At 39.5% G+C, this 22,926-nt stretch overlaps 1 protein-coding gene across 1 annotated transcript in view; it reads right to left on the minus strand.

The window, feature by feature from the left end:
• Window positions 1–22,926, minus strand: part of CCDC170 (coiled-coil domain containing 170) — a 113,472-nt gene that overhangs the window by 79,871 nt on the left and 10,675 nt on the right. Inside the window, exons 2-3 of the mRNA XM_069069664.1 lie at window positions 13,615–13,749; window positions 8,777–9,033 (exon numbers count right to left, since the gene is read on the minus strand). Coding sequence (XP_068925765.1) covers window positions 8,777–9,033; window positions 13,615–13,749 — 392 coding nt within the window. The remainder of the gene's footprint in view (window positions 1–8,776; window positions 9,034–13,614; window positions 13,750–22,926) is intronic.

The raw sequence follows: 22,926 nt of genomic DNA on the forward strand, positions 1-22,926 counted from the left end.
AAATGATTTGCCCAAGGTCACACAGCTAGCACATGTCAAGTGTCTGAGGCCGGATTTGAACTCAGGTCCTCCTGACTTCAGGGACTGTGCTCTACTCACTGCACCACCTAGTTAGCTGTACCTAGCCTTTTTTAAGCTAGTAAATTGCATGTTTTGACTACAACCCAATGTAAAGCCAGAAAGAACAAAAATAATTAAAGACATGCATAGTCTTCTTCCCTAGGCCTTATACAAAATGTTTCTCACAGGCACCTCCCCCCACCACTAATTCTTTTCAGTCATGATCCAGCACAAAATCAGTAGTGAATTCAAGTTCAATGATATGCTCTGTAGATTTAAAATGTATTTAAAAATAAGATACCCATTATTGAGCAGTTATAACATCATAGGCCCTAAAACAATGCATGCTTTCTTATCTTAGCAGCCTAGAATTTCCCTCTGTCTTTCTGCCTAGAAGGCTAGAAGAAGGACCATAAAACTCCTCCTAAAGCTTCCCTTTAAAGAGGGCCAAGAAGTTCAGCCAACTCTTCATTTTCCACCAGTTAACCTGCTTGGCTTCATTCTGCCATCATCATGCCCCAGTCTTATACTCTCTATCCTCTACCTTTCCTTAGTGTGAAGACTTCTGCCATTAGATTATAAGCTCCTTGAAGGCAGGGACTTTCTTTTTCTTAATTATATCTCCAGAACTTAACACGGTGCTTGGCACATTGTAGGCACTTCACAAATGTTTATTTTATTATTGAATTGTAGAGCTTAATGATGGAAAAGATCTCAGAAACCACCTAATATAACCTCCTCATTTTAAAAATAAGAAAACCCAACAAATAAGAAGTCCCAACAGATAAAATTACTTACCTGTCATTACATAGAACTAGGATAAGAACCAATATATACCCTCTCCTCTTAAGATAGTTTAAAATAAATTATTTTAAATTTTTCAATATTATCTGCTGATTTTTTTCACTTTTTGTTTTCATTGGAGTAGCAACAAATATTTTGAGGAACCAAGGGGGAAGCTGCTTCTTTGTATAGGAAGAAAGAGATATTTTGCACTGGAAGGAATAAAATATAAAATTAAGACTTTTGTTGCTAGAATAAAGAGCAACTAAAGTGGTACAGTGGATAAAATGACTGGAATTAGGAAGATTCGTCTTTCATGAGTTCAAATTTAGCCTCAGATACTTATTAGCTGTATGACCATAAGCAAGTCACCTAACCCTGTTTGCCTCCGTTTCCTTATCTGTAAAATGAACTGGAGAAGGAAATGTTAAACCACTGCAGTATCTTTGCCAAGAAAATTCCAAATGCGTCACAAAGAGTTGGACACGACTGAAACAATTGAACAACAATAAGCTGAAAGAAATATATAGTAAAGGCAGAAGTGTTGGAGGAGGCTAGGGGGCACAGTGAATAGAGCACCAACCCTGGAGTCAGGAAGACCTGGGTTCGGATCTGGCCTCAGATACAACACAAAAACTAGCCGTGTGACCTTGGGCCCCAACTTAACCCACTTAACCCCAACTGCCCTCCAAAAAAAAAAAAAAGGCAGAATTAGGCCTAAAGCATGGAGGACATTTAATTTTTTTTCTTGCCCAACTTCATTTACATTCATATACAAGAAGACTATGAGAGTAAAGTGGGCTTCCACCCTCCAGTCTCCATCTAATCCTGTGGATTGTTGTACTTGGGGAGAGTTAGGGGACAGGGAATCAGGTAAGTATAGTCCTTGATCTGGGTTGTTGAGAACTGGATCACTACTAGGTGTTTAAAGGAACTTGCAGTAAATTTCTAACCCTAAATTAGATAGTTGTCTGGGACTAGAGACTTTGAATTGAACCTAAACACAAGTAGTTTAAAACATACACACACATACACACACACACACACACACACAACTTTAGCCTGGTGCTTGTTAACTGACTTCTATTGGCTGCCCTTAGCTAAGTCCAATGGTTCATAAACTCACCTATGGACTAAAGAGTTATTAGCTTGTCTTTATCAGGGAGTTTTCTAGTCATTACACTTTAGTCAGTCGGTGCCAAGAACCTAAGAGATGGCCCTGAGGAGCTGAATAATAATCATAATCATAATATGTAGTACTTTAAGATTAGCAAAGTGCTTTAAAACAAATCTGCTCATCACAACAGCCCATGATAGCAGAGGAAAGATTGAGTATGAGATCAAAGGAGATGTCTAGCTGAATGAAGGAAACCGGATAGTCATCAGATAGCAGAAGAAAGCGTGATCACCAGAGGACATCAGCATCTCCACAGCATCAGATACGTTAGTTATCCTAGACAGGCCCATGAACATGTGCCTTCCACATATGTGCCCTGAACATAACAAGTTCTTAACATGTGTGCTTTCATGTACATTCCCTGGATTACTGCCTTAATATGTGCTACCTACTCACTTGTATTCTATGTGTGTGCTTGTGTGTTTTCTCCACCCCTAGTAGCATCAGAGCCCATGGAGAATATACCTTATATGTGAGTAAGGTCATTGCTCAAAACCCCTCTAACTATAAAAGGATCAGAAACAGAGCTGAGCAGACAGACAATTATCTCATCTACTGTGCTTGTCATTGTCTCTGCCTTCCCCATCCTCTCATCTACATAAGAGAATGAAAAAAATTTAGGGTTTGAAAACTGAAAACTGAACTGTTTGGTAGTTTGAGGACAAATAACTAATCCCTGATTTATAGCCTTGCATTCACAGTTTAAATGGAAAACCCATCAAGAATTAGGGAAAGATCTATAACAGAGGAACCCAAGCCTCCAGATCAGGGAGAGAAGTTCAAAGAAAAGACTAAGCCTGAGAGCATTAGAAACCTGAAAGACCCCTTTTCTTTGAACCAGATGTTCTTTATCTTTTTTGTGTCATGCACTTCTTGGGCAGTCTGTTGGGGCCCATGAACACTTTCTCAGAATAATGTTCTTAAATAAATAAAATGAGATACATAGGATTTCAAAGGAAACCAGTGATATTTAAATAGAGTTATTGTTGTATTTTTTAAGTTTGAAATTTTTTTTAAATGGCTATCAAAATATTTTTAAACACAAGTTATGGCTATGTGACTCTGGGCAAGTCACTTTAAATTCATAGCACTAAAGACAGCCTCTAAGAGTTAAAGTTTCAGGACAGTTACAAATCTACATTAAGAGGGAAAATTTTCTTGTAGAAACAAAATCATACCTCTTCCCCATAAAATACATGGTATGCAGTATTTTAAAATAAGAATCAAAGGGGAAAATGTTTTAAATCTTTAAAGGTGTAGAAACCTACAGTTTTTAATCTTTCTGGGGCTCAGTTCGCACAATTGCCCATTTTCCTGGCCATATATCATGGAGGTAACCTACTCTTCTTTCCAGTACCCTATGTATATCATCTTTCCCAATCATAATGCAAGCTCTTTAACGGCAAAGACTGCCTTTCTTGCTTGTATCAGTGCTTAGCTGAAAACCTGGCAACTAGTAAGTGTATAATAAATGCTTTATCATTGAATCAATCAACAAGTATTTATAAAACACTTACTACCTTCCAGGCACTCTGCTAGATGCTAGTGACACAACAAAGGGAAAAGACACAGTCCCTTCCCTAAAGGAGCTCACATTTTGATGGGAGAGACAACAGTCAACAACTAAATATGTATACAAGAGCAATACAAGTATAAATGGAAATATTAATGCCAGAGTGAGGGGACCAGGAAAGGTCTCTTGTGTAAAGTGGTATTGGACTGAGGCTTCAAAGAACCAAAGGAAGCCAGAGGGTGGGGAGGCAAGGAGAGAGAGAATTCTGGGCATGGGACTAATGAAAAGGCTATTCTCAATATTCCCATGTTTCAAGAAGAAAAGTCATCTTAGGTCATTTCCTCACTAAAAGAAATGTTTTCTTCTCATTGCAAAGAGAACAATCAAGTTTAATCCCTGGAAATAAGAGTAGACAGACCAAAGTCCCAATCAACTACAAGTCTTCAAGAAGGATAAAGATGGGCCAGCCAAACAAAATCATTAAAGTTTACATAAGCTTGTGTGTCAATATGTTTTCATTTCAGATGAGCTCTCTGAAATACCAGTGGCCATTTCTAATACTCTAAAGGGCCATTAAGAAGCATTTTAATGGCAAAATGGACTCATTACTATAATTTGTACCACTTTTTACAGACAGTGGATGGTAATCATGATTGCTGCTTTCCTTTCTTACCATGTTTATTTTTTTCCTGCAAACTCATCTACTGTGCTCCACGTGAAATAAACCATATAATTACATGTCCTCAAAAGCATATCATATTTCTGTTTAGAAAAATGTAGAACAATAAAAGATTAGTTTTGCTTTGACTCATTTAGCTGTTCCTTTTTGGAGCCTAAAAGAATTGAATTTGTTCTTTAGGAATCAAGATAGCTCCCCCCCGCCCCCCGCCTGCCCCGCCAAGATACTCTATTTTCACTCTCAGCTACTCCACCAGAAAAGTGTCTAAGAATTATGTAGGGTAAGGTTAAAAATCTGGAAGGAGTTGTGACCATCTAAATATTCTTAATAAAAGCAGGAATTTGAAACAAAGCTGATTGAGATGGAGAGTCATCTCTGAAGTAATTTCTCCTAAAAGGTTTAATTCTTTGCCTTTTTCCTTCACACTCATGTGTATGGGAAACCATCTAAGTGGTCAGTCTCAACCTTTTCCAGGTCTCAATCCCTTCCTATACTTCTTATCTTATGACTTCATTCTTACTTTCACCACCCAAAAAAGGATTTACAATCTCTCTCTCTCTCTCTCTCTCTCTCTCTCTCTCTCTCTCTCTCTCTCTCTCTCTCTCTCTGTATTTTTGGTTAATTTACTGAAAAAATAATAATGGCTAGCTCTTATATAGCACTTCAGGTTGTAAAAGTGCTTTATACATACTAGTCTCATTTCATCTACACTAGCAGGTACTGTCATTATCCCCATTTTACAGATGAGGAAACTAAGAAAGAGAGAGGTTAAGTGACTTGCTCAAGGTTACACAGTTAGGGTCTGAGACCAAATTTAAAGTCCTGTCTTCCTAACTCCAAATCCAGGTCTTTATACACTTCGCCACCTAGTGGCCTTAAAAAGTCTTTAGGGCAATTTGAGGGGAAGGATGTTTTTTAAAGGTTTAAGTGTTTCAATCCTTATTTAGCCGGCTCCTCCCTTTTATTGGGACAATCCCAAATTCAGTTCAGACTCATTTAGTAGCCTTTGTCAGAATTCAAAGGGGTTGAATGAACCATGCTTCCAAATAGGTTCAAAATGATGAGTATACCTGAATGTTAATATTAGAAAAATAGTAGTTATAATTGATAATTATTCCATACTTTTAATGTTTAGAAGGCATATAGTATAAGAATTAATAGCCCTATAAATCAACGAACAGGCAGAGTCAAGATGGCAGAGGAGAAGGAGTACCTCCACTGGGCTACGGCTTCCACCCTCCCCAATCCATGTAAAAGGGGACTCTAAACAAACTTTGGAGCTGCAGAACCCACAAAATGACACAGAAAAGTTAACCTCCTGCTGAGAACAGCCCGGCAGGCTGGCAAGAATTGGCCAGTGGCCAGCGCAGCACTCTGGGAGCCAAGCCCAGCCCCACACCAAGCCTTTAGCCCCAGGGAGGGCCTAACCAGCCACTGGCTGGAGGGACTACAGATCAGCAGCAGCTGTGGCTGTTTCCAGATTTATCAACACATAGATGCAAAGAACAAAGTGAGAGGTCAGTGTAGTCTAGACTTTGGGACCAAGTAAGTAGGAGTGCGTGGCTTTTGCCCCTGTGAGATGCTGCCGGCCAGCGCCATGTGGCAGCTTCAGCTCCTGGCCTGCAGAGTGTAGGGGGACCAAGCACCAGTCTGAGAGGTAATCACTCTTGCTTTAATCTGCTTGGATCTGGATTGCAGTCTAGGGTAGAGGTCCTGGGGTGTGTGTCCAGCTTCCCAGAGCATGTGGAGACCTCAGAGAGGGCACCCATCTAATAACTTTGGCAGCTGAGAAAACCCCAGCATTTGGGATGAAAGCTCCCCTGTCTGGTGGCAGAGTCTTACTGTGGCAAAAAGCACAGGGGTCAAGGGACTGTGGGGTGACATGACCAGGCAAAGGAAACAAAGCAGACAGAAGATTCCAACATTAGACTCCTATTTGGGGGACAAAAAGGAGCAAAACACAAAACAGGAGGATGACAGTGAAGTCAGAACTCCTGCACCAAAAACTTCAAAGGAAAATACAAGCTGGTTACAGGCCATAGAGGACCTTAAGAAGCAGATGAGAGAAGTGGAGGAAAAATTGGGAAGAGAAATGAGAACAATGCAAGAAAATTACAAAATGAGAGTCAACAGCCTGACTGAGGAAAATACCACCTTAAAAAACAGACTGACTCAAATGGCAAAAGAGGCTCAAAAAGGCAATGAGGAGAAGAATGCCTTAAAAAGCCAAATTTGCCAGATGGAAGAAGAATCTCAAAAGTTCAATGAGGAGAATCATTGCTTCAGAATTAGATTGGAGCAAATGGAAGCTAATGATTTTATGAGAAATAAAGATGCTATTAAACAAATCCAAAAAATGAAAGAATAGAAGGCAAGGTGAAATATCTTATGGGAAAAACCACTGACCTGGAAAATAGATCCAGGAAAGATAATTTAAAAATTATTGGACTACCTGAAAGCAATGATCAAAGTAAGAAACTAGAAATCATCCTCCAGGAAATTCTCAAAGAAAACTGCCCTGATGTTTTAGAACCAGAGGGCAAAATAGAGGTTGAAAGAATCCACCGATCACCTCCTGAAAAACATCCCAAAAAGAAAACTCCTAGGAATATTATAGCCAGGTTCCAGAATTCCCAGATTAAGGAGAGAATATTACAAGCAGCCAGGAAGAAACAATTTGAATACTGTGGAAACACAATCAGGATAACCCAGGATCTGGCAGCTTCTACACCGAGGGATAGAAAGGCTTGGAATATGATATTCTGGAGGTCAAAGGAGCTGGGATTAAAACCAAGAGTCACCTACCCAGCAAAACTGAGTATCATGTTTCAGGGGAAAATATGGTCATTCAGTGGAATAGAGGACTTTCAAGCATTCTTGATGAAAAAAACAGAGTTGAATAGAAAATTTGACATTCAGATACAAGAAGCAAGAGAAACATGAGAAGGTAAACAGGGAAAAGTAATCATAAGGAACTTATCAAAGTTGAACTATTAACATTCCTACATGGAAAAACAATAATTATAACTTATGAGACTTTTCTCAGTAGTTGAATGTAATAGAAATATATATATAGGAGGGTATATGGGCATATGAATACATATGTGAATATGTGTATATATGTTTACAGATATACATAGATAGAGGGCACAGGACCAATTTAACAGGAAGGGATGATACTTAAAAGGTGAAATTAAGAGGTGAGAGAGACAGAATGGGGCAAACTATCTCATATAGAAGAGGCAAGGGAAAATGGTTACAATGGAGGGGAAGAACAGGAAGGCAAAAGGGAATGGGTCAACCTTATTCCCATTGAATTTGGCTTGAGGAGGGAATGAAATACACACTAAATAGGGTATCTCACCCTCCAGGAGAGTAGGGGGGGAAGGGGATGAGAGGGGGGATGATGGAAGGGAGGGCAGGCTGGGGGGAGGGAAGTTGGAAGTGCCCACTTTTGAAAAGGGACGGGATCAAAGTAGAGAATAGAACAAGTGGGAGGTGGGATAGGAGGGAGGGAAATAGTCTTTTACAATATATCTACTATGTTATTGTTTTGCATTAACCACACATGTACAACCTATACTGAACTGCTTATCTTCCCAGTAAGGGTGGGAGACAAGGGAGGAAGAGAATTAATCTGGAATTCAAAGTTTTAAAATCAAATACTCAAATATATATATACTATTATTAATACTATTTTACATGTAATTGGGAAATAAGATATACAGGCACTGGGGCATAGAGATCCACTGGAAAAGTCGAAAAGGGTATAAGAGAAAATATGGGACAGAGCAAATTGGAGGAGGGGATATCCTGTGGGACTGCTATTTTGGGGAGGTGGGTAGGGGGAAAATGGGGAGAAAATGTGTAACTCAAAATCTGGCGGAAATGAATGATGTAAATCAGAAGTTAATAAAGCATTTGGAAAAAAAATTTTTTTAAATCAACCAACAAACATTTATTAACTGTCTCTTAGTGCCACATTCCATTAGTCACTAGAAATAAAAAGACAAATGTTGTAGACAGAGAAACTAAGGCATTCAGAGGAATTACTTGATTTGTCTAGGATTGTTTTAGTAGCAAAAATATGGCCATAGGGAGATTCCTACCTTAATTCTCCTTACTCTAAATCCAGTCTTCCTTTTGCTGTACTAGGACACCTTAAGAAATATACCAGAGTATCCTGGGTCATGACACATCTCTCCATAACGGTTTATAAATGAATGGTGTCTTCTACCCTTATCTTTGACCCAATCATTTAAATTATTGATCCAAGCAAAAGTTCCAAAATGTGAATCTCATATTTAATTCAGTGTTCATCAATTCTGAATGAATACTGAAGCCTACTGAATTTGGGGGGCGGGGTTATTGTTGGCATGTAGGAAGAAAGGGTTTGTAAAAAATTTCACAGGATTATAAAAACATTTAAGATCAAAAGACTTTTGAAAATTGAATTGCAAGGCCACAAAAAGGTGAGATGCCCATCACATTGCTTTTGTCCCCTCAGACCACAGTCTGGTGGCTTAATATCAAATGACATGGCATTTTATTTTCACTCGCTTACTTTAATTTAGCCTCTAAGTCTGTGATTTTCTTCTTCAGTTCCTGGTTCTCCTGGGTTGCAGCATTAGCTGTTATTTCTGTTCTCATTTTGGATGTGGCAAGTGCTGCAGATTCTTTCTCTGTCTCCTGAACCCTGTCTCGCAATGACATGAGAAGAGAGGACTGTCTTGCATTGTTTTCTTTATAACTCTCCATTTCAGCCTTCAACTCCTGGCATGAGACTTCTTTAGAAAACATCTTAGACCGGAGATCCAGAAGCTAACCAAGAAACAAAGAAGTAAAAAAGAAACTGAGGAACTTAGCCAACTAGATTTAAGAAACAAGTATTATAATATCATCATTTTACCTATATTTACATTATTCTCTTCTATTGTTTTTTGGGTTTTTTGTCTTTTTGGAGGGAAGAAAGGCAGGGCAATTGGGGTTAAATGACTTGCCCAAGGTCACATAGCTAGTAAGTGTTAAATGTCTGAGGCCAATTTTGAACTCAGGTTCTCCTGACTCCAGGGCCAGTACTCTATTCACTGCACCACCTAGCTGCCCCTATTCTCTCCTGTTGTTGATTACCCTTTTGCATTGAATCATCTTCTATATCTGATTATAAAAAACCAAAGGAAAAAATATCTAAACAAGGTGATTTATTCAGCCCTTGCTAAAGCATTTAAGCAACTTCTTGAGTTTATTTATTCTCTTTCAAAATACATTTGTGGTACATTTTGCAATTGTGTACCCATTTCCAAAATCAGCGCCGCATTATTCATATTGCTACATACTGCTTTTAAAAATGAAATGAGAAACAAATAATTCATGTTTTTTGTGATTCCCTAGGTACAAATACACATACACACACACAAAATCAACTATTCATCAAGCAAATACTATCTCCTTGTTTACTTTCTGGTAAAAAAAAAAAGTGTAAACGAGAAAAAGAAAATAACACCAGCTTTAAAAAAAAAACCAATAGAATCAAAGCAAACACCCTACAAATATATATATATATATATATATATATATATACTCAGAACAAATTTTATAGTAATATGAAAATCTAAGAGAGTGGAATTCTGAACACAGTGTTCTAGTGAAGCCATGATCCCAGTAAACAATATACAAAGGGCTTTCTGAACCACCCCTCTTGGATATCTCTTTCCAATCATCAGGACTATAACTTCAGGTAATTAACTTCCAGTTAATTTAATCACCTGGCAGCCTTGCAAGTCACAGTAAGTTACCTCCAGACCATTCCTATGAACTTGAAAGGCAGCTAGGTGATACAATGGATAGAGTGTTGGACCTGGAATGAAGATGACCAAGTTCAAATCTGGACTTAGCTCCTTACTAGTTGTGTGACCCTGTAGCAGCAAGCACCCCAAGCGTCCCCAGGGTCGCTGCCAACACAGGTTCTTGGATCTGCTTTGATAGAGGAAAGCAACTCAATATGGGTTAACAAGCTTACTTTAATCAGTCAAATATGTATCATTTACCTAGTTCAGAGGAAAAAGGTCAGCACCCCGAACTTCAAAGTATACAGACAGAATTATCAATTCAGAGAAACAGATCAAGTAGACAGTTTTCCAAACTGTCCAACCATTACATCCATACCAAATTAACATCTGGGTTTCAAAGCCAGGGGGCCCTGGACAACGGCTTCCCAGAGTTTCATCTGATCAAATCACAGAACATTTATCAAAGTGAGCCCCAAAACAAAGCTACACATCAGGGCTTATATAGATTTCTCCTGGCTCAGAGAATGTAACAACCTTATTGACCCACTGGCCAATCAAGAAGTATCTACTGAAAAACAAGCCTCCCACCCCAGGCTCCAGGTGCACATTAGCCTAGGGGCAGGGAAGATCTTTGAATTTACATTCCCATTACAGACCTTAGGTAAGAAAACCCCAAATAGGATCACAAAGAGTGATAAGACTTAAAGTGACTCAACAAAACTATATCAGCTGTAAAATGGGGATAATAATAGCACCTACGTTCCAGGGTTATTTTGAGTACTAATTGTACCTGGCACATGGTAAGTAATATATAAATATTAATATCATCATCATCATCATTAAAGGTTCTTATGCAGAGAAACAGTTTGGGACCAAGGCAGGCCTTCACAAATAACTGAACCTCTTTTAGAATTTGTGAGGCAAGAAAGACCACTGGATTCAGAAATATGACTTGGGGTCGGCCAGGTGGCTCAGTGAGTGTAATGCAAATGCAAATTTTTAAGATCTTCCCTGCCCCTAGGCTAAAGTGCACTTGGACCCTGGGGTGGGAGGCTTGTTTTTCAGTAGATACTTTTTGATTGGCCAATGGGTCAATAAGGTTGTTACATTCTCTGAGCCAGGAGAAGGCTATATAAACCCTGATGTGTAGCTTTGTTTTGGGGGCTCACTTTGAGAAGTGTTCTGTGATTTGATCTGGATTCTGGGAAGCCATTGTTGAGAGCCCCCCCCGGCTTTGAAAAAAACCCAGATGTTGATTTGGTATGGATGTAATGGTTGGACAGTTTGAAATCTGTCTATTTGATCTATTTCTCTGACTTGATAATTCTGTCTGTATACTCTGAAGTTTGGGGTGCTGAGCTTTTTCCCCTGAACTAGGTAAACGATATATGTTTGACTGATTAATGTAAGCTTGTTAATCCATTTTGAGTTGCTTTCCTTTAACAAAGCAGATCTAAGAACCTGTGTTGGCAGACACCCTGGGGACGCTTGGGGTGCTTGCTGCTATAAAATGGCATCACAAACAGGATCTGAAGAGTAAAAGGAAAGTATGGGGCTGGGATAATTGTTTGTTTCCCAGTTGTGGTAGCTGTGATTCTGTTGAGCCATGGACCAGGAGAGAAGAATGGCCTGCATGCAGACTTCGCTGAGCTGAGAGGAGGAATGGTGAGCTGCCTGCATCTGGACCTAGGCAGAAGCCAGGAGCAGCTGCCGCCTGCAGGAGGAAAAGGAACCCAGGAGTTCGGAATTCAGCCACAGGAAAAGATAAGAACTGAGCAGCAAAGGAGAGGCACTGATTGTGTTTCCTTGCTGCATCCCACAGTTTGGGACCCAGGGGGAGGATGGACTTGTGACTATGGTGGGTGGGATGAAGTGCCTTGGACCCCCAAGGACCCCACCTTGTTGGTTTTGTTGCCCAGCCCCCTCTCTGTATTTGGAAGCAGGGGCTGGAGCTGTGTGAGGGGAAAGACACCCCCCTCCTTCCAAGAGAACTTTATTTGGACTCTTGTTTTGAATTGAGGTGATAATGCAATGTACTTTGTGTTTATTTAAGGCCCAGTGGCCCCTTTGGTAACTTTAGTTCTATATCTCGAAAATGTGACCTAAAAGATGTTTAGTGCTAATTCAAAAGTAAATTGTCTATGCTATGGGCATGAAAGATCTTGGGGCTGAATGTAATGGGAATGCAAATTTTTAAGATCTTCCCTGCCCCTAGGCTAAAGTGCACCTGGACCCTGGGGTGGGAGGCTTGTTTTTCAATAGATACTTTTTGATTGGCCAGTGGGTCAATAAGGTTGTTACATTCTCTGAGCCAGGAGAAGGCTATATAAGCCCTGATGTGTAGCTTTGTTTTGGGGGCTCACTTTGAGAATGTTCTGTGATTTGATCAGATAAGATTCTGGGAAGCTATTGTTGAAAGTCCCCTCCCCCTTCCCCCCCTTTGAAAAAAAACCCAGATGTTGATTTGGTATAGATGTAATGGTTGGACAGTTTGAAATCTGTCTACTTGATCTGTTTCTCTGACTTGATAATTCTGTCTGTATATTCTGAAGTTCGGGGTGCTGAGCTTTTTCCCCTGAACTAGGTAAACGATATATGTTTGACTGATTAAAGTAAGCTTGTTAACCCATTTTGAGTTGCTTTCTTTTAACAAAGCAGATCTAAGAACCTGTGTTGGCAGACACCCTGGGGACACTTGGGGTGCTTGCTGCTATAGTAAGAGCACCAACCCCAGGGTTGGGATGACCTGGGATCAAATCCAGGCTCCGATACTTAGCACCACGCCCAGAAATAACTGGCCATGTAACCTTGAGCAAATTACTTAACCCCAATTGCTTTAAAAAAAAAAAAAGAAAGAAAGAAGATTTGGGTTTAAATCCTGGGACTGACACTCACCTCACTAGCTGTATAAGCCTGGAAAATTTACTTAACCTACTCAGACTTCAGTTTCCTCATCTATAAAAATGAAGGAGCTGAAATAATAGCAAGATTTCTTCCAGCTCTTAATCTATGATATAATACTTCTATGCTGTGACCCAGTACAGACTTGAGCCAGGAGCCCTGAATTTCTAGGTAACAGATGGGTTCCAACATGTAATCATGGATTCCTGTCATTTCAGAGGGGTCTTTTTCCAGAATTTTTTTCAGAACTCAAAGGATTCAGAGTCATTAGGGAAAAGAAATAGCGATTGGGCTTCTAAGTCTACAAGTCAGCTCAGACTAAAAGAAGATATGTCTAGAAAGATTGCAGGCTTCCTGAGCCCATTCTCATCCCAAATTCTTTCCAGAATTGACTGGGGGCTTGTGTTACTGGGCAAAAGCTTTACACCCTGAGACATAAACAATACCTAGCTCCTAAGGAATGTTTCATTACAGTCACAATGTTGGGGGTGTGCAGGCTGGAGTTGTTATCCATTAGGAGGTGACATTAAGATATACTGTCTCACCACAACATAGATAATAGTATCTGCCATCTGATGTCCTGTTACTACTTATTTCTCCTTTGCTACAGAAGAAGTAAGGGTCTACTTTCTCAATACCATGTATGGTTAACTGCTATTCGCAAGAATTGAATCAGCACAATTAAATTAAGAATGAAAAAGAGAAACCTTACCTCAGACTGAACACATTCAAATTTGACCAGAGATGCAGCAAGTTCACTACGGGCATCTTCTGCAGCTTTGCGATAATGGTTTAATTGCTCACGAGTGACAGGAACATCCAAAAGATGATCCTGGAGAGTCTCCACCTGAAAAATAAAACAGAGAAGTGTGCCAGATAATACTTTCCTCCCCAGGGAGTCAATGTCAAATAAAAATTCAAATATTCTTTATACTCCAAATGCGTCGTCATATGCTGTTCAGATTCTGTCATTCCCATTTTCTGAAAGCTAAAATAGATCCTAATACCTTTTCAAATCAAATGGAAACTGCTAGTTACATCTTTTTGGGCATTGCTTCAACTGATTGATGCTTGGGTCCCTTTCCACTCTGTTATTCCCTCAACCCCAAATGAAATTCTATTGTGCTATTATTCTGTCTCATCCTCTAGTCTACATACTAGCCAAGCAAATCAAAACTAAATAAAGCAAGTGTGGAGAACCTGCAGCCTCAAGGCCACATGTGGCCCTCTAGGTCCTCAAGTATAGCCCTTTGACTGAATCTAAACTAAAGGGCTTATTAAGATTTGTTCTGTGAAGTTTGGATTGAGTCAAAGGGCTGCACTTGAGGACCTAGGAGCCACATGGCCTAGAGGCTGCAGGTTCCCCACCCCTGAATAAAAATGGCAAATCTTGAGAGGTGGTATGATAAAACAGATAGTCAACCTTGGAGTCAGGAAGACATGGATTCTAATCCTACCTCCATACACCCTGACTGACGGACCCTGGGCAAGACAGAGAGCCTCTTAGTGAACTAAGCAGCTCTTCAAGATGATCAGTTGCAGAGACCATGCCAATCTAAACAGGTTATAAGTTTACTCACCAGGGAGTCCCCTATACCAGTGGAATGTTAGTTTCCTGTACCAGTTACTTATATTTGTATTCCCTGTACTTAACACGGTGACTGACACATGGTAAGTGCAATAAATACTTGGTGTCTTGATATAAATGTGAACTATCATTATTGTTCTTGTTGTTGTTAAATCTGTTTATATTTTTATCATCTATCACCACTAAACCTTCATATGGACCATTCCCCTAACATGACCTTCATTCTTTCTAACCATGCCCCTTATGTCCTTGCTGAAGACTACCTTCCTCCATGGGGGCTTTTCAAAGTAGATCAATCAAAAGCTACATGATCTTACACCGGTTCACAGAATCAAAGAGTAGAAGGGAACCCAAGAAGTGATCCAATCTAACTTATACTTGAACAACAATCCATCCCCTTCATAATATCCCCACCAAACAGGCCTCCAGACTTCAATGAACCACTACTTTCCAAAGTATTCCATTTCGGGGGTTCTAATCTTTAAGTAGTTTTTGCCCTTACACAAAGCCTTAATCTCTCTCTGCCTGTTCCTCCTGGTTCTGCCCCCTTGGGTCAAGCAAAATAGTCTAATCCCTCTTTTACAAAACAACATTTCAAACACCAGAAGTCAGTAACATAGCCCCTAAGTGTTCTCCAAGTTAACTATCCACATCTGAATGTGGATATGAATGAAATGAAATGAACCGATACCCCTGTGCTATAATCTTCAGTTCCCTCACTATCCTATTTACTCTTTTCTGGAAATTTTCTAGCTTTCTCAATGTCTTTCCTAAAATGTGACAGCCCAATACTTGAGAAACAGACTGACCACAATGACTAAAACAGAACATAGTAGGTCTGTCATCTCATTCTACCTCTCAGTGCAGCCTAAGAGAACATTAATAATTATTAGCTGCCACATCTCACTGTTAACTCATATTGAGCTTTAGATCAACTAAAATACTTTGATCTTTTTCACATGAACTATGCCTCTCCTGTCTTGTACTTGTGAAGTTAATTTTTTTAACCCAAGCGTATAATTTTATACCCCTACTCTATTGACCTCTCCCCAGTCCAACTGATGAAATTGCAGAAAGTAGGGTCAGGTAACAGGTACAATAAAATGGTCATGTCTTAAAATGAATTAAGAGATAGAAAAATAAAATTCCACTCAAAACAACTACAGAAGATATAAAATATCTAGGAATCCACGTTACCAAGAAATGTACAAGAATCATATGAATACAATGACAAAACACTCTCTTGCATGGTCTACTGCCTTTCAGCGCCTTCTGGGGAAGTAGGGAAATCCATCAATCCAGGTTTCCCACCTACCTTAGGAGAAAAAAGAGAAACACCATTCCACATGGAACAGGTCTCTTGACTTCAAGGGAAGGAGTAAAATGCCATTCCATTTAGTTTCATAATCTATTCACTCCCATTCTATTGAATTGACTTCAATAAGTATTTATTAAGCCCCTATCAAGTACAAAGAACCCTTGATTGGGGCCCTCAAACACCTGTTTTTGTCAAGCATCAATCCTCTGCTTAGGCAGACAAAACCACACCCATTAAGTACAGTTTGGTCAGGATAGTTTGGTCTTTTGTGAAAGATGCTCCATCAGAAAGCAATTCATTATCTCTGGATCTGAAGGCAGTCTGCCTACAAGATATTTAGGGGGAATACCAGTAAAACCTGCTCTGGGACAAAATGGTCATTCGGCTGGTGAAACTTCTACCTGGGAGTCATGAAAGCAAAAGTCACCTGACAATCCTCAAACTTTCCAATGGGAGTTGTTATGGCCACTATGTTTCAATATATAAAGCCCCCAAAACAAATCTTTGAATGAGCTTAGTAACTATTTACTTTTGTCATTCAGAAGACATTCAAAGAGGATGGTATGTAATCTTGCAGAGAAAATATGTAAGATTTAACTGACACTTCAGCAAGATAACCACACCCTGCGCTGCCTTACTAAATGGCAAAAGGGGACTTTTTATTACTACCCTAAGCACTATGCCTACATTTTCCAAAAAGGGTTCTACATTTTCAGATCTCTTGTGGGTATTTTGAACAGCAATCTTTTTTGCCCAACTATTTTGCTTCAAAAATTCATCAGTGGGCCACCTAGATGGTGCAGTGAATAGAGCACAGGCCCTGGAGTCAAGAGGATCTGAATTCAAATCCAGCCTCAGACACTTAACACTTACTAGCCCTGTGACCTTAGGGAAGTCACTTAACCATCATTAATCATCAGGAAAATCTATTCTTTTTTTTTTAAGCAATCGGGGTTAAGTATTGCTCAAGGTTACACTGCCAGTTATTTCTGGGTGTGGTGCTAAGTATCAGAGCCCGGATTCGATCCCCAGGTCATCCCGACACTGGAGCTGGTGCTCTTACTCGCTGTGCTACCAGGCCACCCCTGGAAAATCTATTCTTTAAGACCACAAATATTTCCTTAGAGGCTTAACTTCCTAAAGATAAAAAGATAGCAGCCATTTTCCAACTATCTTATATTTCACCATCATTATCATTAGTTTAAAAAAGGGTATTAATAGGGGCGGCCAGGTGGCTCAGCAAGTAAGAGCACGGGCTCCAGTGTCGGGATGACCTGGGGATCGAATCCGGGCTCAGACACTTAGCACCACACCCAGAAATAACTGGCCGTGTAACCTCGAGCAAGTTACTTAACCCTAATTGCTTATTTTTTAAAAAAAAAAGGGTATTAATTCAGCATCTACATGAGCAGGATAATAACTGTGCAGTACAAATCAGAAGTAACCCCTTCTTTCCATATGGAAAGTAGAGTAGAAGATAAATTCTTTAATAATGGGATAGAACATGTTCCTACATAAGTACATACAAAATAAATGTAAAACAGTGGAGGGGAGGGGATGATGTCACTAGAAACCTGGGGTGGGGGGAAAGGCATCATGGAGAATTGGCATTTGAGCTATGGTTTTTCAAATCAAATCAACAATTATTTATTGTGCACTAACTACACACCAAGCATTGTGCTGAGCACTAGGAATATGAATACAATCAGAAAGAAAGATAGTCACCAGCTTCAAAGGACTTACATTTTAACAGGGGAAAACAATACATAAAAAGAAGTTGAAAAGTGGGATCTTTGGGGCATAGCAGAGAAAGCTGAAAGCCTGAGAGTCAGTAGTAGAGGAATAAAGACCTGACTATGTGCTTATGTGACTCTGAGCCTAGGTGCTCTCCTTAAAATGGAGGTTCAGGGAAGAACCCCAACTCAAAGGGAAATGATGACATGGGGCACGAGGGTTATTTCCAATGAGAGAAGTCCAAGGATACAATTAACTTAATCCTCTTCCACAGGGAAGACTGTTCCTGGAACCATGGGCTCTAATAAATGAGTTTATCTTTCCTAGAAACAAGCCTCCAAGCCACTTCTCAGCTATGTCCACCCTTACCCTCTTTCTAGGTCCTCTTTCTACACTAGAACATAAGTCCCTTGAGGATAGAAAAACTATCATTTGTTTATATTTGTACCCCCAGGGCTTAGCATGGTACCTGTCACATAAGTGCTTAATAAATGCTTTATTTATCTATCTATCTCAGTAGTTATCATTTGAATTAGTTGATAATTTAAAGGATCAAATAAGATAATATTTGTAAAGAACTTAGCATAGTACCTGGCTTAATAAATGTTTATTCCCTTCCCTTATAAATAAACCCATGGAAGTTGATGAGGTTACCAAGTGAGAGAGGAAAGAGTAGAAAAGATGAAGAATTGAATTGAATTTCTTCCAGGAACTTTCTCTCAGAAACAGATAAAATATTTTAAAGCATAAGTTGACTAAATGACTATATGCCATCAAATACTATTCACTGACCTCATACATATGGCAATGGCCATCAAACCTACATAAAGTAAGTTAAACAGACAAGTTCTCTGTTCATGAGTAAAAGCACTCATACTACAACCACAGAAACTTTTTTTGCTATTTTTTGGAGGGCAGTTGGGGTTAAATGACTTGCCTAAAATCACAGGGCCAGTAAGTGTGTCAAGTGTCTGAGGCCAGATTTGAACTCAGGTACTCCTGACTCCAGGGCTGGTGCTCTATTCACTGTGCCACCTAGCCACCCATCACAGAAACTTTCATTCAAAAATTTCCTCTCTGTTTTTTGCCAAAAAGAGGGGCTTTGTTCATCAGTGATGATGTCATCCATTAGTTCCTGATCAGAAGAAGAAAGGAAGGAAGGAAGGAAGGAAGGAAGGAAGGAAGGAAGGAAGGAAGGAAGGAAGGAAGGAAGGAAGGAAGGAAGGAAGGAAGGAAGGAAGGAAGGAAGGATGGATGAGAGAGGAAAAAAGGAAGAGAGAGAGAAAGAGAGAAAAAAAGGAAGGAAGGAAAGAAGGAAGGAAGGAAGGAAGAAAGGAAGGAAGGAAGGAAAGAAGGAAGGAAGGAAGGAAGGAAGGAAGGAAGGAAGGAAGGAAGGAAGGAAGGAAGGAAGGAAGGAAGGAAGGAAGGAAGGAAGGAAGGAAGGAAGGAAGAAGTCATGCTAAATCACAATTCACTCTTTAAAGGAGTACGGGGACTATAATCACTAGCACTCCTAGGCAGCATATTAACTAAGGACAGTATGAAAAGAAGTAATTTTTAGTTTAAACTAAATAATTAGGTTAGTCCAGGATGGACAATAACAGACCATCATTCAGTTGTTTACTATGACATACTCCAAAAACGTTGACTTCTGTAACATGAGGGAAGGCACTGAGGTTGTAAGTCCTTCTGTTCTGAGCAAATGCTCCAAAATTTCCCTAACTTTCCTTTAGGAAATTTGGAGCCATCCTAAGGTTTGGGGTTTTTTTTTTGGGGGGGGGGGAGGGGCATTAAGAGTTTAACTCCACACAGAAGGCCTTACTAGAAAACTCAAGTGTTTCCTTTCTTACTACCAGGGAAGACTCAATTTGTGCTTTACTTCACAGTTACCACCTGAAGCAATCTAATGTTAATTTACAAAGGACCGCAACATAGGATTTGAGTCTGTGGCTGATTATAGGAACTGTGGAAATTGCTGCATAGGGTGACTTAGTCGAAACCTTCTATAAGAAAAGGATAGTGGAAAGCTTAGAAATACAGAGATAAACTGGCTCACAATTGAATGCACAATGCCCCCAGGCCCACAATGCCTTGGACGGGCTCTGGCTCTGCTTCTATGATATCTAGTTGTCTTATTATCCCATGAATAGAAAATAAGAAAATGAATGTCTGCCTCTTCAACACAAAAGATCTTAAATTCTACTTCATATCTCCATTTTCCTATAACTAAGCTCTTTTCCCCCTGGTATTATGCCAGGTTCAACTACACAACCCTCTGTGGAATTTCTCTCTCACTCTTTTTTTTTTCCCTTTCTCCCTTAATCTATTCAAAATTCTGGTCTTGTTACAATTCTTCTCCAGCTCTCTAATTTGTTTTTCTCTTCCAAATCCAAGGTTCTCATCTCATAGTCCCATTGCATTCTAAAATTTTTCATATCCTCCTTGTCCCCAGTATGGTTTTTCTCCTACCCAAATTTTTGCCTGGACTTTCCTAGAATTCACTTTTAATTATTTTGTGGTTAACACAACTTCAGATCACACTAAAAGAAGCTAGGACTAGAAAGAAATATACTCTATCCTGGACCATGTGAAGTAATTGACTCTGTTGAGGGTATCACATTTTAGTGATGACATTGACAAGCCAGGAAATATCCAGAGGAGGATATCCAGGATGGTGAGTGTGCCTCAAGATCATGACATAATGACAATTTGATTGATGGGGAAAGGAATGTATTAGCCTGATGAAGGGAAGATTTAGGAAAGACATGAAAATGATTTTTAAACATTTTTAAACATTTGAAAAGCAAGGCCCCAGGAGACAAAACTATTGTAGGAACAATGAGGGAAATCTCCAGAGAATGATTTAAACTTGATGTAAGGTAAAACTTCTGATAATTAAAACCATCCAAAAGTAGTATATACTGTCTGATCAGTTAAGTAGTCTTTAGGATTGACCACTCATTGAGTATGTAGTAGAAGGGATTACTTTTCGTTTTTTATTATTTAGACTCTATCACCTCTGGGATTCCTTCCAATTTTGGGATTCTGTAACTCTATTTATAGATTAATTAGGCCTGATTTTTAAGGGGGAAAGGGGTGGGGATAGAGGAGTCTTCTGAAAGTATTTGCTTTCAGAATTGTCCAGGGCTCTTTCCTATAGTTCAGGACCCCTTCTCTGGGACAATTCTCTATTCACTACACCAGCATGTGTTTAAAGTTATTGGGGTCAGAGCCAAGATGATGAAGTAGTATGAAAAGGTACAGTCAAGTTCAACCTCCACAACCATATAACTTCTTCAAATGGATCTAAATAATGCACCAGATTGAGTCCTGATTAGAAAATCCAAGAAATAAACTATAGTGAGTCATTTTCTGAGCCTAGGTCAACATAGGAAGAAAGACTAAATGGTCTGTGGATTCTGCAGAGAGGAACTATCCAAGAATGGCTGCATAAGGCATTCTTAAATAGGGAGAGGCTATCCACTTGGATAAGAAGAGGTCCCAAATCTAGCAGATAAGGGACCAAACTTGTGCAGGAGGCAAGAAGTGAAAACTGGCAACTACAACTCAGTACTCAGTTTTGGGTTGAAGATCAAGGAGGAGGAGGGGGTTTGTACCTAGATTTGGCAGTCCAGGATAAAGAGTGGTTGTAGACCTCCAGAGAAAGAACTATGGAATCTGAATGCAGGTTGAAGCATACTATTTTCTCCTTATTTTGCTCGCTATTATTTTTTCTAGTTCTTCTTTCACAACATTACTAATGTGGAAATATGTTTAATATGATTGTATGTTATATGGCCTCTGTCAGATTGCATGATATCTTAGGGAGAGGGAGGAGAGTAAGGGGAGAAAATTTTTAAAACTCAAAATCTTATAAAAGTGAATGTTGAAAACTAGAAATAAAGAAATGAAATTTAAAAAAAAAGAGTGGTTGTGAACCCTAGTAAGAAAACCGCATCTCTGTGGCTCAGACCCCAGAATTAGAGAAGGTTCTTAAGTTTCAGCTTCCAGCCCAGTCTTAGGCACACAGTAAAATAACCTGGGCAGGAATCCCAGACCAAAGTGGAACTTGCAGTTCTGTGACTCTGATCCAGTAGAGCTTTCCAGTGGGCTAATAACAGCTAAGTCTAGCAGAATTCTCCAAGAATTCCAAATGGGAAAGTCCACAGGTATATAGCTCAGACCCAAGCTCAGATCAGGAATCTGAAGAGCCCAGATGTGGAAGGGAATGAACAAACTTGTTCCTGGATCAGACCACTTTAGGAACACTAAAAGCTTGCAGGTTCACAGACTGAAATATCTCTGAGATCCTGGAATAACACAATACTCAATACCCCGCAAGAAAATAGCAACAGGAGCACTACCAGACATCCCCTCCAGAAATGCACAAAGCCCAGCCCTAACATAAAATCCAAAATAAAGAAGGAGGTTAGAAGAATGAGCAAACAAACAAAACAAAAAAGATTCCCATGGTTAAAAAAAAAATGTTGTTAATGGTACAGGGATGCTTAAGATACAAATCTAAAGGCAGGAGAATGACTCCAAAACATCTACAAATAAACCTTCAAAGAAAAAACATAACCTGGGTCCAAATTTAACAAGAATTCCTAGAAGAGATGAGGCACAAATATTTTAAAGAGTTGTACAATATTTTGGGGGGAATGCTGGGTGGTGCAGTGGAGAGAGCACTGAGCCTGGAGTCAGAAAGACCAGAATTCAAATCTGACTCTCAGATATTTATTGGCTATATGACCCTGGGCAAGTCACTTAATCCCTGCCTTTATAAAACTGGAAAAGAAAATGGCAAACCACTCCAGTATCTTTGCCAAGAAAATTCTATGGCCAGTTGGCACAGGGGGTCATGAAGAATCAGATACAATTCAACAACAAAATATTTTTATAGATAAAATAAGAGTGCTAAAGGAAAAAGTCAAGAAAGAAGTAAGAGCTATGGAATAAAGAAGTGGAAAGGGAATTAACAATTTATCATAAGGGGCAGCTAGGTGGCACAGTGAGTAGAGAGCCAGTCCTGAAGTCAGGAGGACTTGAGTTCCGATCCAACCTCAGACACTTAAACACACACACACACACACACACACACACACACACACACACACACACACCAACAACAACAACAACTAGCCATGTGACCTTGAGCAAGTTACTTAACCCCAATTGCCCTCCAAAAAAAAATTTTTATCACAAGAGGTTTAAAACCTTAACCAAGCAACAAACTTCTGAGAATTAGAATTGATCAAATGGAAGCCAGAAAAAGGAAGAATACACATACATACAATTGGCTAAAACTTTAGAAACCATACTTCTTTCTGGAGTTTATTTTAGGTATTTGTTACTTTGTACTGGTCTACATCTCACAACATAAT

The sequence above is a fragment of the Petaurus breviceps genome, unplaced genomic scaffold (genome assembly GCF_028583685.1).
Source record: "Petaurus breviceps papuanus isolate PSGF00001 unplaced genomic scaffold, PetGlider_PUasm1.0 90784, whole genome shotgun sequence".
In the NCBI taxonomy this organism is placed as follows: Eukaryota; Metazoa; Chordata; class Mammalia; order Diprotodontia; family Petauridae; genus Petaurus; species Petaurus breviceps.